This window comes from Anomalospiza imberbis, chromosome 19 (assembly GCF_031753505.1).
Source record: "Anomalospiza imberbis isolate Cuckoo-Finch-1a 21T00152 chromosome 19, ASM3175350v1, whole genome shotgun sequence".
NCBI lineage: Eukaryota > Metazoa > Chordata > Aves > Passeriformes > Viduidae > Anomalospiza > Anomalospiza imberbis.
In genome coordinates, this window is record NC_089699.1 from 713,359 (window position 1) to 729,015 (window position 15,657).

General features: G+C 53.6%; 1 protein-coding gene across 5 annotated transcripts in view; it reads right to left on the reverse strand.

Annotated features, from left to right (window-relative positions):
- Positions 1-4,857: 4,857 nt before the first annotated feature.
- Positions 4,858-15,657, reverse strand: part of TBC1D16 (TBC1 domain family member 16) — a 30,849-nt gene continuing 20,049 nt past the window's right edge. For 4 of the 5 annotated variants that reach the window (XM_068209891.1, XM_068209888.1, XM_068209890.1 and 1 more), the window contains 9 exons: positions 12,250-12,447; positions 11,210-11,357; positions 10,020-10,187; positions 9,056-9,204; positions 8,191-8,325; positions 7,363-7,549; positions 6,804-6,983; positions 6,157-6,303; positions 4,858-5,627 (listed from right to left, as the gene is read on the reverse strand). In XM_068209891.1, the coding sequence (XP_068065992.1) occupies positions 5,382-5,627; positions 6,157-6,303; positions 6,804-6,983; positions 7,363-7,549; positions 8,191-8,325; positions 9,056-9,204; positions 10,020-10,187; positions 11,210-11,357; positions 12,250-12,447 (1,558 nt within the window). In that variant the 3' untranslated portion in view covers positions 4,858-5,381. The remainder of the gene's footprint in view (positions 5,628-6,156; positions 6,304-6,803; positions 6,984-7,362; positions 7,550-8,190; positions 8,326-9,055; positions 9,205-10,019; positions 10,188-11,209; positions 11,358-12,249; positions 12,448-15,657) is intronic. The other variant, XM_068209889.1, reaches the window with a different exon arrangement.

Consider the following 15,657-nt stretch of genomic DNA (forward strand, 5'->3'; position numbering starts at 1 on the left):
GCCACGCCGCAGCCCGGCCGGGTGGTGCTGCCGTGGCTGCCCCGGAGCCCGGGATGTGCTGTCTGTGCTGTTCCCGATCCCCGGGGAGGGGCGGCAGCGCTTTCCCGGTGCTCCTGCTGCTGCCGGCATCGGCATGGGGCGGTTTGATCACCTCGGCAGAGGGCCTGAAGGCCAGCTGCTGTTTGGGCTGTTTGCAGCGTTTCCAGTCACGGCTGGATGCTTTTCACTACCCACCCTCACCTGCAATATGTGGAAATTGGGCTCCTGAAACTAGGACCCGGCTGCTGGAGCCGATTTGTGCTGAGCAGCTCTCCTGGCAGCTGCCTTGAGCAGCATGAGCAGCACCAAAGGCTCTCTGCCTTCATCCACAGCACAGGCTGTGCCCAGTGCGGAGGGCTCGGGGTCACCGTGCCGGGTGTTTGCCATGTCCCTGGGCTCTGGGACAGCCCCGTGTCTCCCCTGCAGAAACTTCTGGAGAGCAGAGAGGACTTTGGCACATCCCCATCACTCGGCACCTCCCCGGCCGCCTCTGCCCCCGCCAAGGTTAGTCAAGCCGCGGCTGCAGACAGAAGGAGCTGAACTTGTTTGTGGTTTCTGAAAGACAAACCCGAGCCAAACAAAATCAAAAATCCCAGAAAGAGTTCTTAGGCTGCTCCTTCTCCTGCTGCTGCTTTGCCACATGGAGCAGGAGCTTCGGCAGGGCCTGAGCTTGCTGAATTCAGAGGGACCTGAATTCAGGTGTATGGGGGCACTGGAGGGCTGGGGGCTGCCCGAGAATCCCTCACGGTTGGCAAGAGGCACCACACAAAGCCTGGCTGACACCAGGTCCCCTTGCTGGGATGCCTGAGCTGTGTCCGTGCTCACTCCTGTGGTTTTGGGAAGGACTGGGTGTGGGGCTGAGCCACGTGCAGCTGCAGCAGGGCTTTCCCCACCCGTGCAGCAGCTGCAGCAGGGCTTTCCCCACCCGTGCTCGCTGGCTCAGGGTGGGCAGCTCCAGCCCGGCCGCTCCTTGCCGCAGTCACCGGCAGCCCCACGGCGAGTCCGAGCTGGCACCGCTGGCACAGCTCCCGCTGGGCTCTGCCGGGGCTGCCTCAGCCTCTGCTTTTCTTCCAGGAGCCCTGAAACCTCATCGCGAGCTGTGTTTGTGTTTAAACGAGCCAAAGAAAGGGCGTGCAGAGCCCGGAGCGCCTCGCTCGGGCAGGGCCGGGCCGGTGCCCGCGGCAGGATGTGCCCGTGAGCTCCAGCTCGCCGGACGGGTCTATTTTTATGGCCCAAGCAGAGCGACCCGGGATTAATCAGCCAGCCCGGGAAGACAGGCTACGTTGGGGTTGAAATTCTTTAGTGCTTGTAATAACTTAGGTGAGTCTCTTTGTTCTTGTGAGCTGTAATTTTTCATTTGACGGGCAGTGTCCCGTGACAAAAGAGCCAAACAGCCACATCCAAACACACCCAGCCCTGGGATGTGGCACCAAGTCCCTCCACCTGCCCCTGCCCCACTCCCAGGTGACAATTTCCCCAGTGCAGCCAACTCCAGGGGCAGTTTGGCCAGACCTGTGTGGTCAGCGCTCAATGCCAAGGACAAACGATGCTGTCCCCTCCCGTGGGACAGCTCCGGGCCCTTCCCAGCCTCGGGACACCGTGTGTCCCTCTCCCCTCTGCCCCGTGCCCAGCAGCCGCCCCGGTGTCCGGGTCCAGCCCCGTCTCCATCTCGAGGTGTCAGGCGTGCTCTGCTCCCTTCTCCCCAGGGCTCCAGGAGCGGGATCGGGTTCCCGCCGGGATGACGAGCACAGCGTTACCGCGGGACAGAGGACTCGGCTCGCGTTCCGCCCTGCTCCCCTTCCCCCCGGCAGCTCAAGGCAGGAGGATGTGGCAGCTCAAGGCTGAGGCTAAAGAGGCTTACACGGACTATTTACCTTCGCGAGGGGCTATTTTCAGCTCTCAGCTGCCGCTGATGCAACGCTCAGGGCAGCACTGAGGAGATGCCACGTGAGGGTCCCTGTTCCTGGGACCCACGTTCCTCCTCTGTAGGGACCGAAGCTTGGCTGCTTTCTTGTTCCTTGGGTTGTTTTTTTTTTTTTTTTTTTTTTTTCAGATGGCAAAGAGTGTCACAAAGGAAAATCTTGGGGATGGCTCAGAAGGACCTTTGGAATGGACAGCCCTTGGACTGCAGGGAAATCCCAAGGTCGCTTCCGGTGCTATCCTAGGCACTGCCAGAGGCCTCCAGGTTGGCTTCACTGACCCTGTCACCCCCCAGAGAAGCTCAGATGGTTGTGGATTTCCAGTCTGAGTTAAATAATGGCATCACAAGTCAATGGACAGGCTGAGACTGGAACTGGGTCACTGGGATGTGAGCGCTGCTGGTCCTTGGGGACCAGTGCCAGCTCCATCCCTTTGTGTCCCTAACTACAGCAAAGTGGGGTCAGTGTGTGCCAGGGCCATGGGGAGCTCCAGTGGGGAGCACAGGAACAGACACCTGAAGTCTCCTGCTGGCAGAGGGATGTTTAGGGGACACCAGGCATGGCAGAGTGGCCAAGGGTAGCAAATGGTCTCAAGGATGCACACCCAGAGCTGAGCCCTGCTTCGAACAGAACCCAGCTTGTTCCAAACGCTGGAAAGCTGCAGTGCAGAGTCTTTAACGAAATGAATCCTGAGCGATTTCCACATTGCTGAATGACATTTTAATAGTGGAAAAATAACGCTCCAAATTATCTACTTCATCTCTTCCTATTGTCTTTTACTGGCTGGGAATGAGTGCTGCAGCAAAACCAGCTCTGGCCCTTCTGGGAGGGGTTTGCTGGTGCCTCCCAGCCCACGGCAGGCAGTGGGGAGGCGAGGAGGGGCTGTTCCCCTGTGCCCAGCACCCCGTGAGCCCAGGAGGGGCTGCCCCTGTGCCCAGTCCTCCAGGCCTGGCAGGGCTGCCCACACCTCGTACTGCTCCTGGGGGGCTCCGGCTGCCCTGGCACCGGGAGCAGCCACGGTGCTGCCTGTGCCACACGGGGCTGGCAGGTGGCAGAAGGCAGTGTCTGCCTCCTGCTGTCCCCCTGGGGAGCTGACACTTGTCCCTGTGCCACAAAGTCGCTCTGCAAGAAGATGCTTCTGGCATTTTCTGCTGTGTGCTTTCTCTGACCTGAATTCAGCCACTGCCACTTGGAGCCTCCATGTGGACGGAGCCATCGAGTGCTGCCACACGTGCCCAGGAGCAGAGCCTGGGGACAGCAATGCAGCCCTGGCACCCAGCACGTCTCTGAGTGGCTCAAAAGGGGCAGCTCAAGCTGCGGGACGGTGTCTGCTGTCCCCAGCCTGCACAGCAATGGACACACAAAAGCCTCACATCAACTTTTATTATCACTGAAACATAAATCTCCACGAACTTCCTGCCCAGAGGAGAGCAGCCCCAGCCCTTACACGAGGTGTCCCTTGCCAAAGCCCAGCTCACCCCTGCAGCCTCGGTGCCCCGCAGCCGGGCCGATTCGGAGCTGTGCCATTCCGAGCGGGTTTTCCCACTGCTCCTGTCCAGGGGAAGGTTTTCATCCTCTGGATTGAAGGCACACAAATCGGGAGCTGAACTGTCCTTCTGCCACTCAACAGCCAGCCCTTGGCACGTTGCATTCGGTGGGTCAAGGCTCCTTCCATGCAGGAACACCATGTCCTCTTGGCTGGTGCTGGTTCCCTTCCCAGCAGGAATGGGGCTCCAGGACAGGCTGTGGGTAAGGCTTTGCAGAAGGATTTGGAGAGAAATGTGCTTGTCAGGTGCAGGAACCCACCCAGCTCTACCCGAAGACACAGTGGTTCCACACGTGCTGCTGAGGGCACAGACACTCCTGAGAGGCAGGGCTGGGAGTCAGCCTGCCCAGGACAGCTGTGCAGGCAGCAGCGTGGAGGGAGTGAGAGGGAGCAGGGCAGCCAGGGAAGGCTGCAGAGGGATGCAGGGAGGCACAGCCCGCTGCCACCTCGGCTCCTTATCCACCACCACAAGGAAACGGCTCCCCTGGCTCCGTTTGGCACGAACGCTGGCTCAGGACACGCCTTTGGAGGCCACGGAATTTGGTAAGGACCTTTGGCAACAGGGCTCAAGGACCCAGCTCCACTTCTGGCTGGCAAAATTTATAGCAGACATGGGGAGAAACACTGTCCTCTCAAAAACACCCCAAGGGAAACCTTTATCAGACAGAGCTCAGCAAAAACGACTGCAAGAAGGCAAGTTTCATTTTCACTTTGGGATGTGGAACGGGGAGCACCCCTGGCACTGACTGAGGAGCCTAAAACCCACACGGAGTGTATGTGCCACAGGCTGTGGCAGTGACAGGCAAGGACAGTAAATATTCAGTAATTGAGGAGAGCCAAAGGAAACACAATGGGAAACATACTGGAAACAACAGACTAAAGTATCAAAGTCTGCAGCTGTCAGCATAAAGAAACAGCTTTGCTGTAATGTCAGAGAACCACAGAATGGTTTGGGTTGGAGGGACCTTAAAGCTCATCCCATTCCTCTCGCTGCCATGGGCAAGGACACCTTCCCCTATCCCAGGCTGCTCCAAGCCCCATCCAACCTGGCCTGGGACACTTCCAGGGATCCAGGGGCAGCCCCAGCTGCTCTGGGCACCTGTGCCAGGGCCTCACCACTCTCACAGGGAAGAATTCCTTCCCAGCATCTCATGAAGAGGGAAACTTTGGGAAATACCCTGTGAAATACCCTGAGAGCAGCTGTGCTCTGAGACCTGGGACAATCTATTTTCTATAAAAATGGAAAAAAAAATCATGCCAGCCAGCGTATCCTATAAAACCAGAAAAGGCCAGAGACAAGACTTTGAGGTGACTGGTCCTTCCTTGCTGACAAAGCAGACACCTGCCCAGCAATCCCAAGGGTCTGCAGTTTTATTTTTGGCAGATTATAATTAAAATGGCTTTTATGGCTGTAAAAAGAAGCCACAAAGCTGCACGATTTGGTTGAAGCAGAGAGGTGTGCTCTGGGTGAGGGGACAGTGGCCTTGGCCCTGCTCCTGCCACCTGCCCACCAACACTTCTGGGCAGCCTTGGCTCCCCGGAGTGCTCTCGTTTCTCACCAGCAAGTAAGAAAGTTCTGGTTGCTAACCAGTCCAGTCCCAGAGGCAGAATAAAAAGTCCTTGTTAAAACCTAGAAAAGCTTGTTTCTAACAAAATCAAATCCAAACACAGTTCCTGGGTCGATGCCTTTCTCTCAGGTTCCACTGCCCATGCAACAGAACTTCCCCTACAGAGCAATTGAATTCCTCTTCCATTCCACACCTTCCAGTCTTCTCAGGAGTCTTGACAAGCTATTCCTTCATTTCTTTCTTTAACATCTTTTCCTATGCACATCCTTCCTGCCCTTCCCTTCCGCCGTCGCACCCTGTTCCTCTCAGCTATTTTCGGAAGGCAAAGACATCCCGTGTTTTCAGGCCTCTCTTGCCTTCACTTCCTGGTTTAGGAGAAGACACTTCCACCAGCCCCCCGTACGGGCAGCTCTCGGACTCCGGGTGGTGGCCAGAGCACTCCACAGCGGGGATGAAGCCACTGTCCCACATGCCTGTCCCACACAGCTTGCAGAGGTCGTGCAGGCTGCAGGGGATGCGGGGGAGCAGGTGGAACTGATAGAGCAGACTCCTGGCCTGGAGGGAGAGAGGGAAAACAGTCACCCCTTGCCAGGGACCAACACGGAGGGCTGAGGTGGCCTCCCACACAATCCTCCTGTTTGGCTGCCTGGGCTTCAGCAAAGGTGTGTCCTGCCAAACACCTGAGGGTTACCTTGGCACTGGGGACAGTGGCAGGTCACAGGGGCTGCCACACGCCACAGCTCATCCGATGGCTCATCCCATGGCCACAGGGGCTGCCACAGCTCATGCCATGGCCCCAGTCACTGCCAGCTGAAAGGGAACGGGCACCGTGGCACCAACAGCTCTGTCTCCATTTCCCTGAGCAGGTTATCCAAACGAGGGTTATCCCAACCACATTGCCACCTCCCAAGCACTCAACAACTGCCTCCTCCTGCTGCAAATCCTGCTTCCAGGCAAACAGCAGCATCCCACCCGGGCAGCCACGGGGATACAGGAGATGCAAAGCTGAAGCAGCAGTCCCCATTTTTCTGAATCCTCTGACTCATCTCTGGACCTTGTCCCACATGGGCACCTGGGCATTTACCTTCCTGAGTACGAGCTCCCCGTTCATGTGCATGGCCAGGTTGCCGAAATGCAGCAGCATCTGGTCAGTGGCCAGCTGCTGCTCGATGACGTCGTCCCCATAAATCACCACGATGGCCACGCAGATGAAGAGGTGGAAATAGTCTGTCTGCAATGGGAACACAGGGGCTGCTGTACAGCAGGTGGAGGCAGAGCTCTGGCTTCACCTCCCACCCTCCACAAGTGGGTCCTTGGTGAGAGATTTTGCTCCCTTCAGTTCTGCTCAGTGATGGGAATGTGAGTTACTGGTGACTTCTGGACAACAGCTGAGCCAAAGCCTCTGTCCTTCACAGCCCAGCAGCAAGGTCTGCACCAGTGTTTGCACCACAGAGCAGACTTTTGGGAAGACATTTCCCAGCTGTGTAAGAGAAGCCTGAACTTCAGAAGCGAGTGTTCAGCATTTCCTGAAACACCTCCTTGTGAAGCCTAGACATCCCCAGGGAGGAGACGCAAGCAGGGCTCCATCCTCCTGCTACACAGATAAACCTCTGCCATAGTCACAGACCCGACTTATTTTGGCTACTTTGCTGTGAAGAGCCTTTCTGGAAACCCTCAGTGCTGAGGGTGAGGACTCAGCCAGGATGTGCCGTGCCCTGGCAGCTGCCTCACCTGGTAGTGAGCCCAGCACGCTTCCCACATGCGCAGCGCCTCGGCCTCCGGGAACTCGCGCTTGAAGCAGAGCAGGATCCAGCGGTGGCAGAAGAGCATCTGCAGCCCGTCCTCCCCCAGGGCACACAGGTGCTGGTGGAAGCGGGGGTGCATCAGCCGGAGCAGCTCACGCAGGTACAGCTGCAAGAGACGCCCTGGGCTGAGGCCCTGCCTCGGGCACCCCTCAGCGCCCCGGGGAGCCAGAGCTGCAGAGCTCTTCTCTCTCAGCTGCCATTTCACAAGAAGGATGGATATAACTGCCTCTGGAGTGTCTCAGTCACCCAGGATCGATTCTACCCATCAGGTATTTCCATAGAATCATAGAATATCCTGAATCGGAACTGATCCACAAGGATCATCAAAGCTCAGCTCCTGGCCCTGCACATGGCAACCCCAAGGATCACCCCAAGGATGTAGTGGCTTTGGAGTGTGATTTGGCATGCTGGACCCCCCCCAGCCTAGGAACTAGGGAGAGGAGAAGCCATGAGAGAGCTGAAGGGAGCCCAGCACTCAGCCTCACCAGCTGCTTCTCCATGTCCTCATCCCGGGGGGAGCTGATGAAGATCGTGTTCTGCATCAACCCAACAAAGCACCAGAAAGTATCCGACTCATCCAGGACCTCTGCCAGGAGTGGGGCAACCAGGTCGGACATGCCCTGGGAGTATCCAATGGCTGGGTTAAATACTGCATAGTTCAGCAAGATCCTCCTGGAGCAGAGACAGAAATGCAGAGGGGACAGGTGAGGGCAGGTGACTGCATCATCTCAGGGACAAAGACACAGGGCCTCATGTGCGGTGCTATAACACAGACAGGGAAACCCTGCTGCAAACCCCAGTTCTGTGGCATAGACTTCAGAAAAAGGTTTGGCATTCACAGACAGCAAAATATAAACAGAAAACAAGAATTTAAAAATATTAAGAGTACAGAAATGAAGAGCCCATGGGAAAGGAGAGATGATGCCCAACACATCCATAAAACTCCAAGCCATGCTGTTGGATGAAACCAAACTCTTTTGAGGTCACACCTTTACAAGTCACACTCCCATGGAGCAGACTCTGGTGTGCTTGTCCTCTATGCCATCAGGAGAACCACAGACCCAAGCACCTGCCCAGTGCCCTAGCACAGCACCTTTGCTGTGCCTGTGTGTGCAGGGAAGCTTGGGGATGGGAGCAGGGTTATAGGGCCGAGAAGGGAACTACAGCAGCAGTGGGAGCACTGGGGAAGGCCTTGCTGCTGCATCCCGTGGTGGCAGAGGTGGGTGCTGTGCTGCATTCCCAGGCTGGGGGCTGGGGGCTGACCAACACTGAGCAGGACATGGTTTTTAGGACACTGGAATCCGACACTTCACCTCATGGTCTCCACATTTGGGTTGTTCTCCCCTCGGAAGAACTGGTTGCTGCGGTCGGTCCTCACGACATCCTTGTCCACCGTGAACTGCACCTGGCGCCAGAAATCCTTCTGCTCTTCTGGAGTCATGGACAGCCTGGAAACCAGGCAGCAACAGCACAGGGTTGCCAAGAGAGGAATGTGATTGCCACAATGAACAAAAAGCCTCATTTCAGTCTTAGTTTTCAGAGAAAAACTACTCCTGTACTGAGTTTCCTCAGCACCTGAAAAATAGACCAGCAGGTCTGTCCAGAACAGTGGATTGTCTGTCCCAAGGGATTACTGGAAGGAGCCTCCTGGGTTATAAACAGGATGGTACAATGTGTTTGCTGCAATAAACACCAGAAGCATCAGAATCTGTTCTCCACTGCCCCTTGGAACTCAGCACACCAGAACTCACCACTCTGGTTTGACTGTCTCCTGATTATTAACAGTACTGTGCCCGTCCAGCTTCAGTGTACCCACCTCCATTTAACAACACACAATTCTTGCATTAACAACCTTCTGGAATTACATAACCCTTCTCATCCCTTATTTTTATGTACATTTTATTCATAAAGAAATATAAGATCCCAATTTCACCTTCAGCGTTCTGATCTGAGCCTTGCCTGTGAGGTGTTTCCCTGCGTGGTTCCGACGAGGCTGTGTCAAGAGCTCAGGTAAGGAAATGCCTGAGCTCTGTGGCGTTGGCTCAGCAGTGCCCAACACCTCCTTCACCATCCCTCCCACTCCAGCCTCTCCTCATGCAAAGGATGCTGAGACTGAGGTGTCACTGTGACGTCCAGCCCAAGGAAGGTGAGCAGAGGAGGATGATGATGGTCTGTTACCTTTTTTCCTGGATCTCAAAGTATTCTTTCCTCTTCTGCAGCCTCAGCGCCTCTCTCTCTTCAGAGGTGGACTCATAGCTGTAGTAGCGCAGCAGAAAGGGCCACACCTCCCCACGGATGGAAATATCAATCCCACCAAAGAAAATGGCCTGGAAGAAGGAGCAAAAGTTATGGCTGGTACAGTTTTAGCATTCCCAAAAACAGCAACAGGCAACTGCTCGCTGCTGTGCTTTGGTGCCTCTGCAGTTCTTTCCTGACAAGTGACGCCTTGATTCAAGCTCCTGCAATTTGCACATGTTTAGAGGGAAAGTGCTGGCCCTCTATTCCCAGACCAGACACAAATCAGGCTCATTTCAATGTCAATAACCACCCCCGGAGAGGCTCTATGATTAATGTGTCGTTCTCATGTCACGGCTTAATCCCAAATCCAGGAGACTCTGCACTGCACTGCAAACTCCTCTCAGGGCCTGGGCCCAGTGCTCCCCTCAGCCCTGTTATTTCATACAGCAATCTCAGTTTATACAATCTCGCTTCATACAATCTCAGTTCATACAATCTCAGCTCCTCCAGCAATCTCCAGTGCTCTCTGTGACTTGGTCACACATTCTGCAAACACAGCAGGCACTGGGCACTTTGGTTTATTGATTCCAAAGCAGCTGAAGTGGGACAGCTCCTCAGCCAGAGAAATGCTCCCCCCACCACAGTCACACAGTTGTTAGGGTTGGAAGTGACTCTGGAGATATCCAGTGCAGCTCCCCTCTCCAAGGCAGGGTCACCTAGAGCAGGTGACACAGGAACACGGCCAGGTGGGAATGCAGTCCCACAGCAAGATCTCCAGCCAAGGCTTCACTCAGGTCTCCATCCTCCCAAAAGCCCAGCTCCTGCCCCTGGCAGGAACACGAACTCCTGCAGTTCCCCTGGGGACTCGCACTCTGCACAGGACAGAACACGGGAGAGCCCTCACCTTCCTCAGCCTGTACTCTTCCTCCACCTGGCCGGCCTCGTTGAGGTGGTGCAGCCAGGCTGACACGTCCAGGCGCCGGTAGGAGTTCTCCTCGGGGTGGGTCTCCGAGGAGGGCAGCTTGGGGCGGCGGATGGAGAACTGCATGCAGGTTTTCTCATCTGCAAGCTGCTGAGGGGGCAGAACAAACCACAACTGCAGCAGGAGCCAGGGAGAGCAGCACAGTGTGAAACCCAGAGCAGGGAAACCTCTGCATGGTTCATGTAGGATTAAGCACTGAGGAGCTGCACTTGGGGAGCTTTTGCTGATTTTTTGTTTTGTTTTATTTTTTTTTTTTTTAATAATTCCAACCATTACAATAACAAGAGTGATTAGAATAATTAAAATCCACTGCGAAATGGCTTCATCTTAAAAAAAAGAATAGTTTCCATTCCTCCTCCAATCTTATCCCTGACCTGAAACTGAATTAATGCTGCTTACAGCAAAACTTGCCCCTGCCAGGAATGCCTGCAATAAATTACATATGATTGGCCATATACAAAGGGATTGCTGTTAGGAGAGCAGGGAACTGCGCTGCCAGGCTCTCTGAGGGCACTCAGGATCCCAGTGCAAGGCTGCAGCTGACATTTAATTTAAAAATCAAAGGTTGCTCAATGCAAAAAGTGAGCCCATGCGACCGTAATAAGAAAAGCAGTGGGGGGCTCTGTGGGAAGGATGGAAATTTAAAAATCACTGTTTCTAATAAGCACATACAATATCTTAAACAGATAATTAAAGAGCTCTTATCACATTTGTATGTAGATTGAACAAAATATGGCAAGATGCCTTGTCAAAACATTCTCCAAACAGAATGTTGTGCGTCACAAGATGGATGAAAGGCTCTGACACAATTTCCAACCTATCTCTGCAGATTTCCAGACACCTTCTGTGCCTAAAGGACAGTGCTGACAGGTCCATCAAAATCACTAAGTAAATCTTCTGGATGATCTTCCCCCATATTCCACAGGTAGAACAGGAAGGGATGGGGACAGACAGGTCCAAGAGACACCTTGAGTCCAGCTTGCATTTCCATCCTAAACACCCAGCATCTGGCAGCTTCCTGCCTGACCTGGTGACATGAACTCAAAGCCTCATTTCTCCAGCACACCAACCCACGTGTGAAACACCCGGCCCCAAGAGCCTGGCTCAGGTACCTGGTCCTTGAGATGGGTCTCTGTGCAGTACTTCCACTGCTGAAACACCTCGGACAGCTTATCCAGGCCGCCGTGGTGAAAATGGAAGATCTTGTACTGGCTCTCCCTGCTCGCCACCACCAGCTGCCCGCAGGTACACGCCTCATCACTGTGGGAACAATGGAGAGCACCCTGCAGGGGCCACCCAGCACAAGGAGGGACCAGCAGGGACACGGAGCCTCGGGGAGAGACAGTGCAAAGCAAGCCACACAGTGCAAGCCAAGCTGCCCCTTAAAACAGGGCACAGAGGCAGCTTTACATCTCTGGGACTCACTGATCCTTACGGGTCACTTCAATTGAGACATTTTATGATTGTATGACATGGTCATAGTGACAATTTTCTCCACTTGTGCCTGGTAACAGCACTATTTTTACCCTTCCTTCACATGAAGGATTTAAAATTTGTCTTCCCTGGAGAAAAAACCGCAGGAAGTCTGCCCCAGAAACATTGAGGCAGTACACAAAGTCAGCTCCTAGGGATGTGCAGACTTGCTCACACACAGCTCTGTCCAAAGAAACAGGGAGTGAGAGCAAAAAGAGGGAGTAAAAATGTTTTTTCAATAATTTGAAATAAATTTTGTAATAATTTGAAAGATAACTGAAGAGGCTGAGAGCAGCAAGACTCCAGAGGAGCCTGCTGAGGGGCAGGCAAAAGAAAAGGTACCATAGATAAAGATGTTTTTCATATCCCCAGGTTATTTGAAGCATTTATGATATGACAGCTAAGAGCAACCTTTGCTTTACTAAAAATAAAATTCTTTTCGACTCTGTAACTGTAATTCAGAGGCTCACCTTGGGAAGGCTGACACTCACTTTCCTGGAGACAATTGTTATGGAAAGGCTTCCAGGTAGGATTGCAGAAATCACCTCCACCCAGAGCCCCAACATGGAGCATGCAGAGCTCACACACAGCTCATACAATTGATATAACTCACACACAGCTCACACACGATTCACATGATTCACACAGCTCACACAATTCACACACAAGGATGCAGTACCTGAAGAAAAGGCGAAGGGATCTCATTTGTCCCAGGTCTACTCTGAAGACACCACACACCTGCTCGAGGGCAAATACCTTCTGCTGTTCATCCCATCTGGTGCTCTGCGTTTGCCCATTGTTCTCCTGGAACTGGGCACTGGTGTCCAGGCTGGAGGCAGAGCTGGTGGAGCAGGTCGTGCGATTGTCACACGTGTCCCTGCGGACAGAGCGTGGGGACAAAATCCCCGTCAGCCATGGGAGACTGTGTGGCTATGTGCACCAATCACAGATGCCACATGTTAAAAACTTTTAGTCAGAGTTCTGAAACTGGCATTCATTCACCATCTAAATTATTTTAATTTAAATTAATCCCGACCGTCCCAAAAAGCATCCTGGCTTTGGCCTTTTCCTAAAGTTCTTGCATGCAAATCTGGGGAGAGCCAAGCCCATTCCTCAAAACACCAACTTTTGAGAAGGTAAAATGAAGAAGCTCAAGCAATGCCCTCAGTGTCCAGCTCAGCCACTCCACACCAGGACAGGGACAGGAGGAATGACCACATTCCAACAGCAGCATGGACCTGAGATCTCATCTGGGAAATTCCCTCTTTGACCAGTAAGATCCAAACATGTTTCCCCTGAAGTTGAGTTTCTCATTACACCTCTACAAGAAGATCTGCCAAGCCTGGATTCATGTCTATAAACTCCAGACAAATGGTTTCCACCTGCAGTCTTGAAAATTTGGGAGAGTTAGGATTGGGAAGTCACACCTGAGCTCTTCAATCCACCATAAAGTACAGAAAGTGAACCCAACCCTTCCCCAGTCCACCCCAGATCTCTAGCTTTAAATGCAAACTGAGTTCAGACTCAAAAAGCCCCCGTGTCCCCACCAGCCCCCATCGCAAACGAAAAATATCAGTGCTTTGGGAGTTAGGTGAATGTGAAACTGTGACCCCTTGGCTGGTAAAAAGGCCAATGCACGTGAACAATCTCGGCGCAGGCTCTGAATGGGCTCTGCTGTGAAATCGGGGTTTGCCAGACAAGGCCCAGAGCAGGTACAAAGCAGCCCCCTGCAAGGCCACTTTATGTGGTGTTTTCTAATCCTCTTATCCAACAATGTGGGCACTGAAGGCTGGAAATCACACACTCAGCATGCACTTCACATCCGTGTGCCTCCTGCGCCGGGCTCCAGGGCCTCTTGCACAGGGAGCAGCCTCCTGGGCAGCACTGCCAGGGTTCCAGGGCTCCGGGGGACAGGGCTCCGGCCAGCCCAGCCAGCTGGGTGCTTTTCCATCCCAGCCCCGCTCCAGTGTGTGACTCAGATCCCCCAGCCCCCTCCTGCTCCTGTGGCACTGTCTGGAGGAGACCAAGGCTGGTTGACTGCAGCTAAAGGAGCAGCTTCATGGCTCTCTGAGAAGTTCTGCTGCTCCAGTTTTTGGAAAGAAAGCTGCAAAGCAGAACGCACATTCAGGCCATTCAGAGGATGAGGACTCAGAAGGGATGTGGCAATAGGGATCACACCACACATCCAAACTCACTCCAGGTTAGACACCAGGATACCTTTGACCACAGGCACAGCTGTACACCATCCCCTGCCCTGGGAATTTTTCCATGAAGATTGTACTGGCCTTTACGAGAAATCAAGCATTACTTTCTGATAAGGTGGCAAAATGTAACACTTTCTAAAACATCGAGCATCTAACATGAACACAGATGTAACAAGAGTCCTGGTACAAGACACTTGGGCTGGACTGCCTGTTAGGAGCAGCTGGTATTTATGGAGCAACACTTCATAACAGCCACAGCTGGTTACACAGGATTTTCCTGGAAGAGATGACTCAAACTAACTCAAAGATTAAGCAGAGGCAACCCATTTTCTAAAACTCTTGTGAAGAGGAGCTGGTCAGTATGGCAAAGGGCTGGAGGATGGGTTGGTGTGAGGATCATGCAGGTCCTGGTCACAGAGGTCCTCATGCCAGTTCTTCAAGAACATCATCTGAAATGACCAGCAGAAATGTCCAGAGAACTGCCAAGAAATGAGTTACCAGTAGAGTTGGCTTTGATGCTGGGCATTCCGCAACTCCTCAGCACAGCATGGCATTTCCAGCTGCAGTTCCCCGTGCTCCAAAACCCAAATCTGCCCCAGATGCAGCAGCAGCCAGCTGAGACCTGCGGGCAGGAGAGCCCGGGCATAGTCCTGGCACTGGGGGAACCTCCGGAAATGCTTCTCCAAGACAAATGTTTACAGTTCCCATCCAGCCACGGGTGACAAGCTCGCACACGCATCCCGCAGGCACGGAGGCCTCTTGTGTCGCTGGGTTCAGCCCTTGCAGGCAGCAAGAACACCAGGGGTAAGCAGAGTGCCTGAGCCTGTGCAGCCCGGGGAAATTCCGATGTTCTCTTTGATGCAGAGGGTGAAATCTGAAAGAGACACCTGCGCCCTCCCTGCCCTGCACAATGGACCCAAACATTCACACTCAGGACAGAGCAGAGACGGAGCCACCTTGTGCTGGTGCTCACTGAGTCACCGGGGAAATTCGGAAAAAAACCCGCACTGTGTCTAAAATGACTTTTTCCTGTACATATTGATTGAAAAAAAATTGAAAATACTCTAATCTCTGGATTACTTTTAAATAAAATTTTAATATTGAGATCATTCTGTAGGTCAGTGACAACAAGCAATATGATCTCTGCTATTTTTCTGGGGTTTGGGGAGTCCTCTAACCAGGCACTCAAGACAGACAAATGCAGGGGTTTACTGCAGAGTTTATTGTTTGTCAGACTATTCTATCTGCTAGATGAGGAATTTATCCCAGAGCACCCCATAAAAGCAGGAGCTGAAGCACTGCAATGCAAATAGCTGGAGGAACATTCCAGAGAGACTTTGGGTTGTGGGATCCAGGAAAAACAGAGCACCAGCTAATACCCAGCACTGGTCAGCAAAACAAGTGCAGTGGGCCACGGGAATAAAAGGCACAGGGAAAAAATCAAGGAGGATCAGAAAGTCTGGGTCAGGGAACTCCGGGCCATGTGCATGTGTTCAGTTCAAGAAGGTCATGGAGGGGCTGGAGCGTGTCCAGGGAAGGGAAGGGAGCTGGGGAAGGGGCTGGAGCACCAGGAGCGGCTGAGGGAGCTGGAAAGGGGCTCAGCCTGGAGAAAAGGAGGCTCGGGGGGACCTCCTCACTCCCTGACAGAAGAGTGGAGCCAGCCAGGGGTCGGGCTCTGCTCCCAGGGTGCAAGGGACAGGACAGGAGGAAACAGCCTCAAGTTGTGCCAGGGGAGGGTCAGGTTGGATATTGGGGAAAAATTCTTCATGGAAAGGGCTGTCAGACATTGGTACAGGCTACCCAGGGCAGTGGTGGAGTCCCCACCCCTGGAGGGATTTAACAGCCACATGGATGTGGCACTTGGGGACACGGGTCAGTGGCAG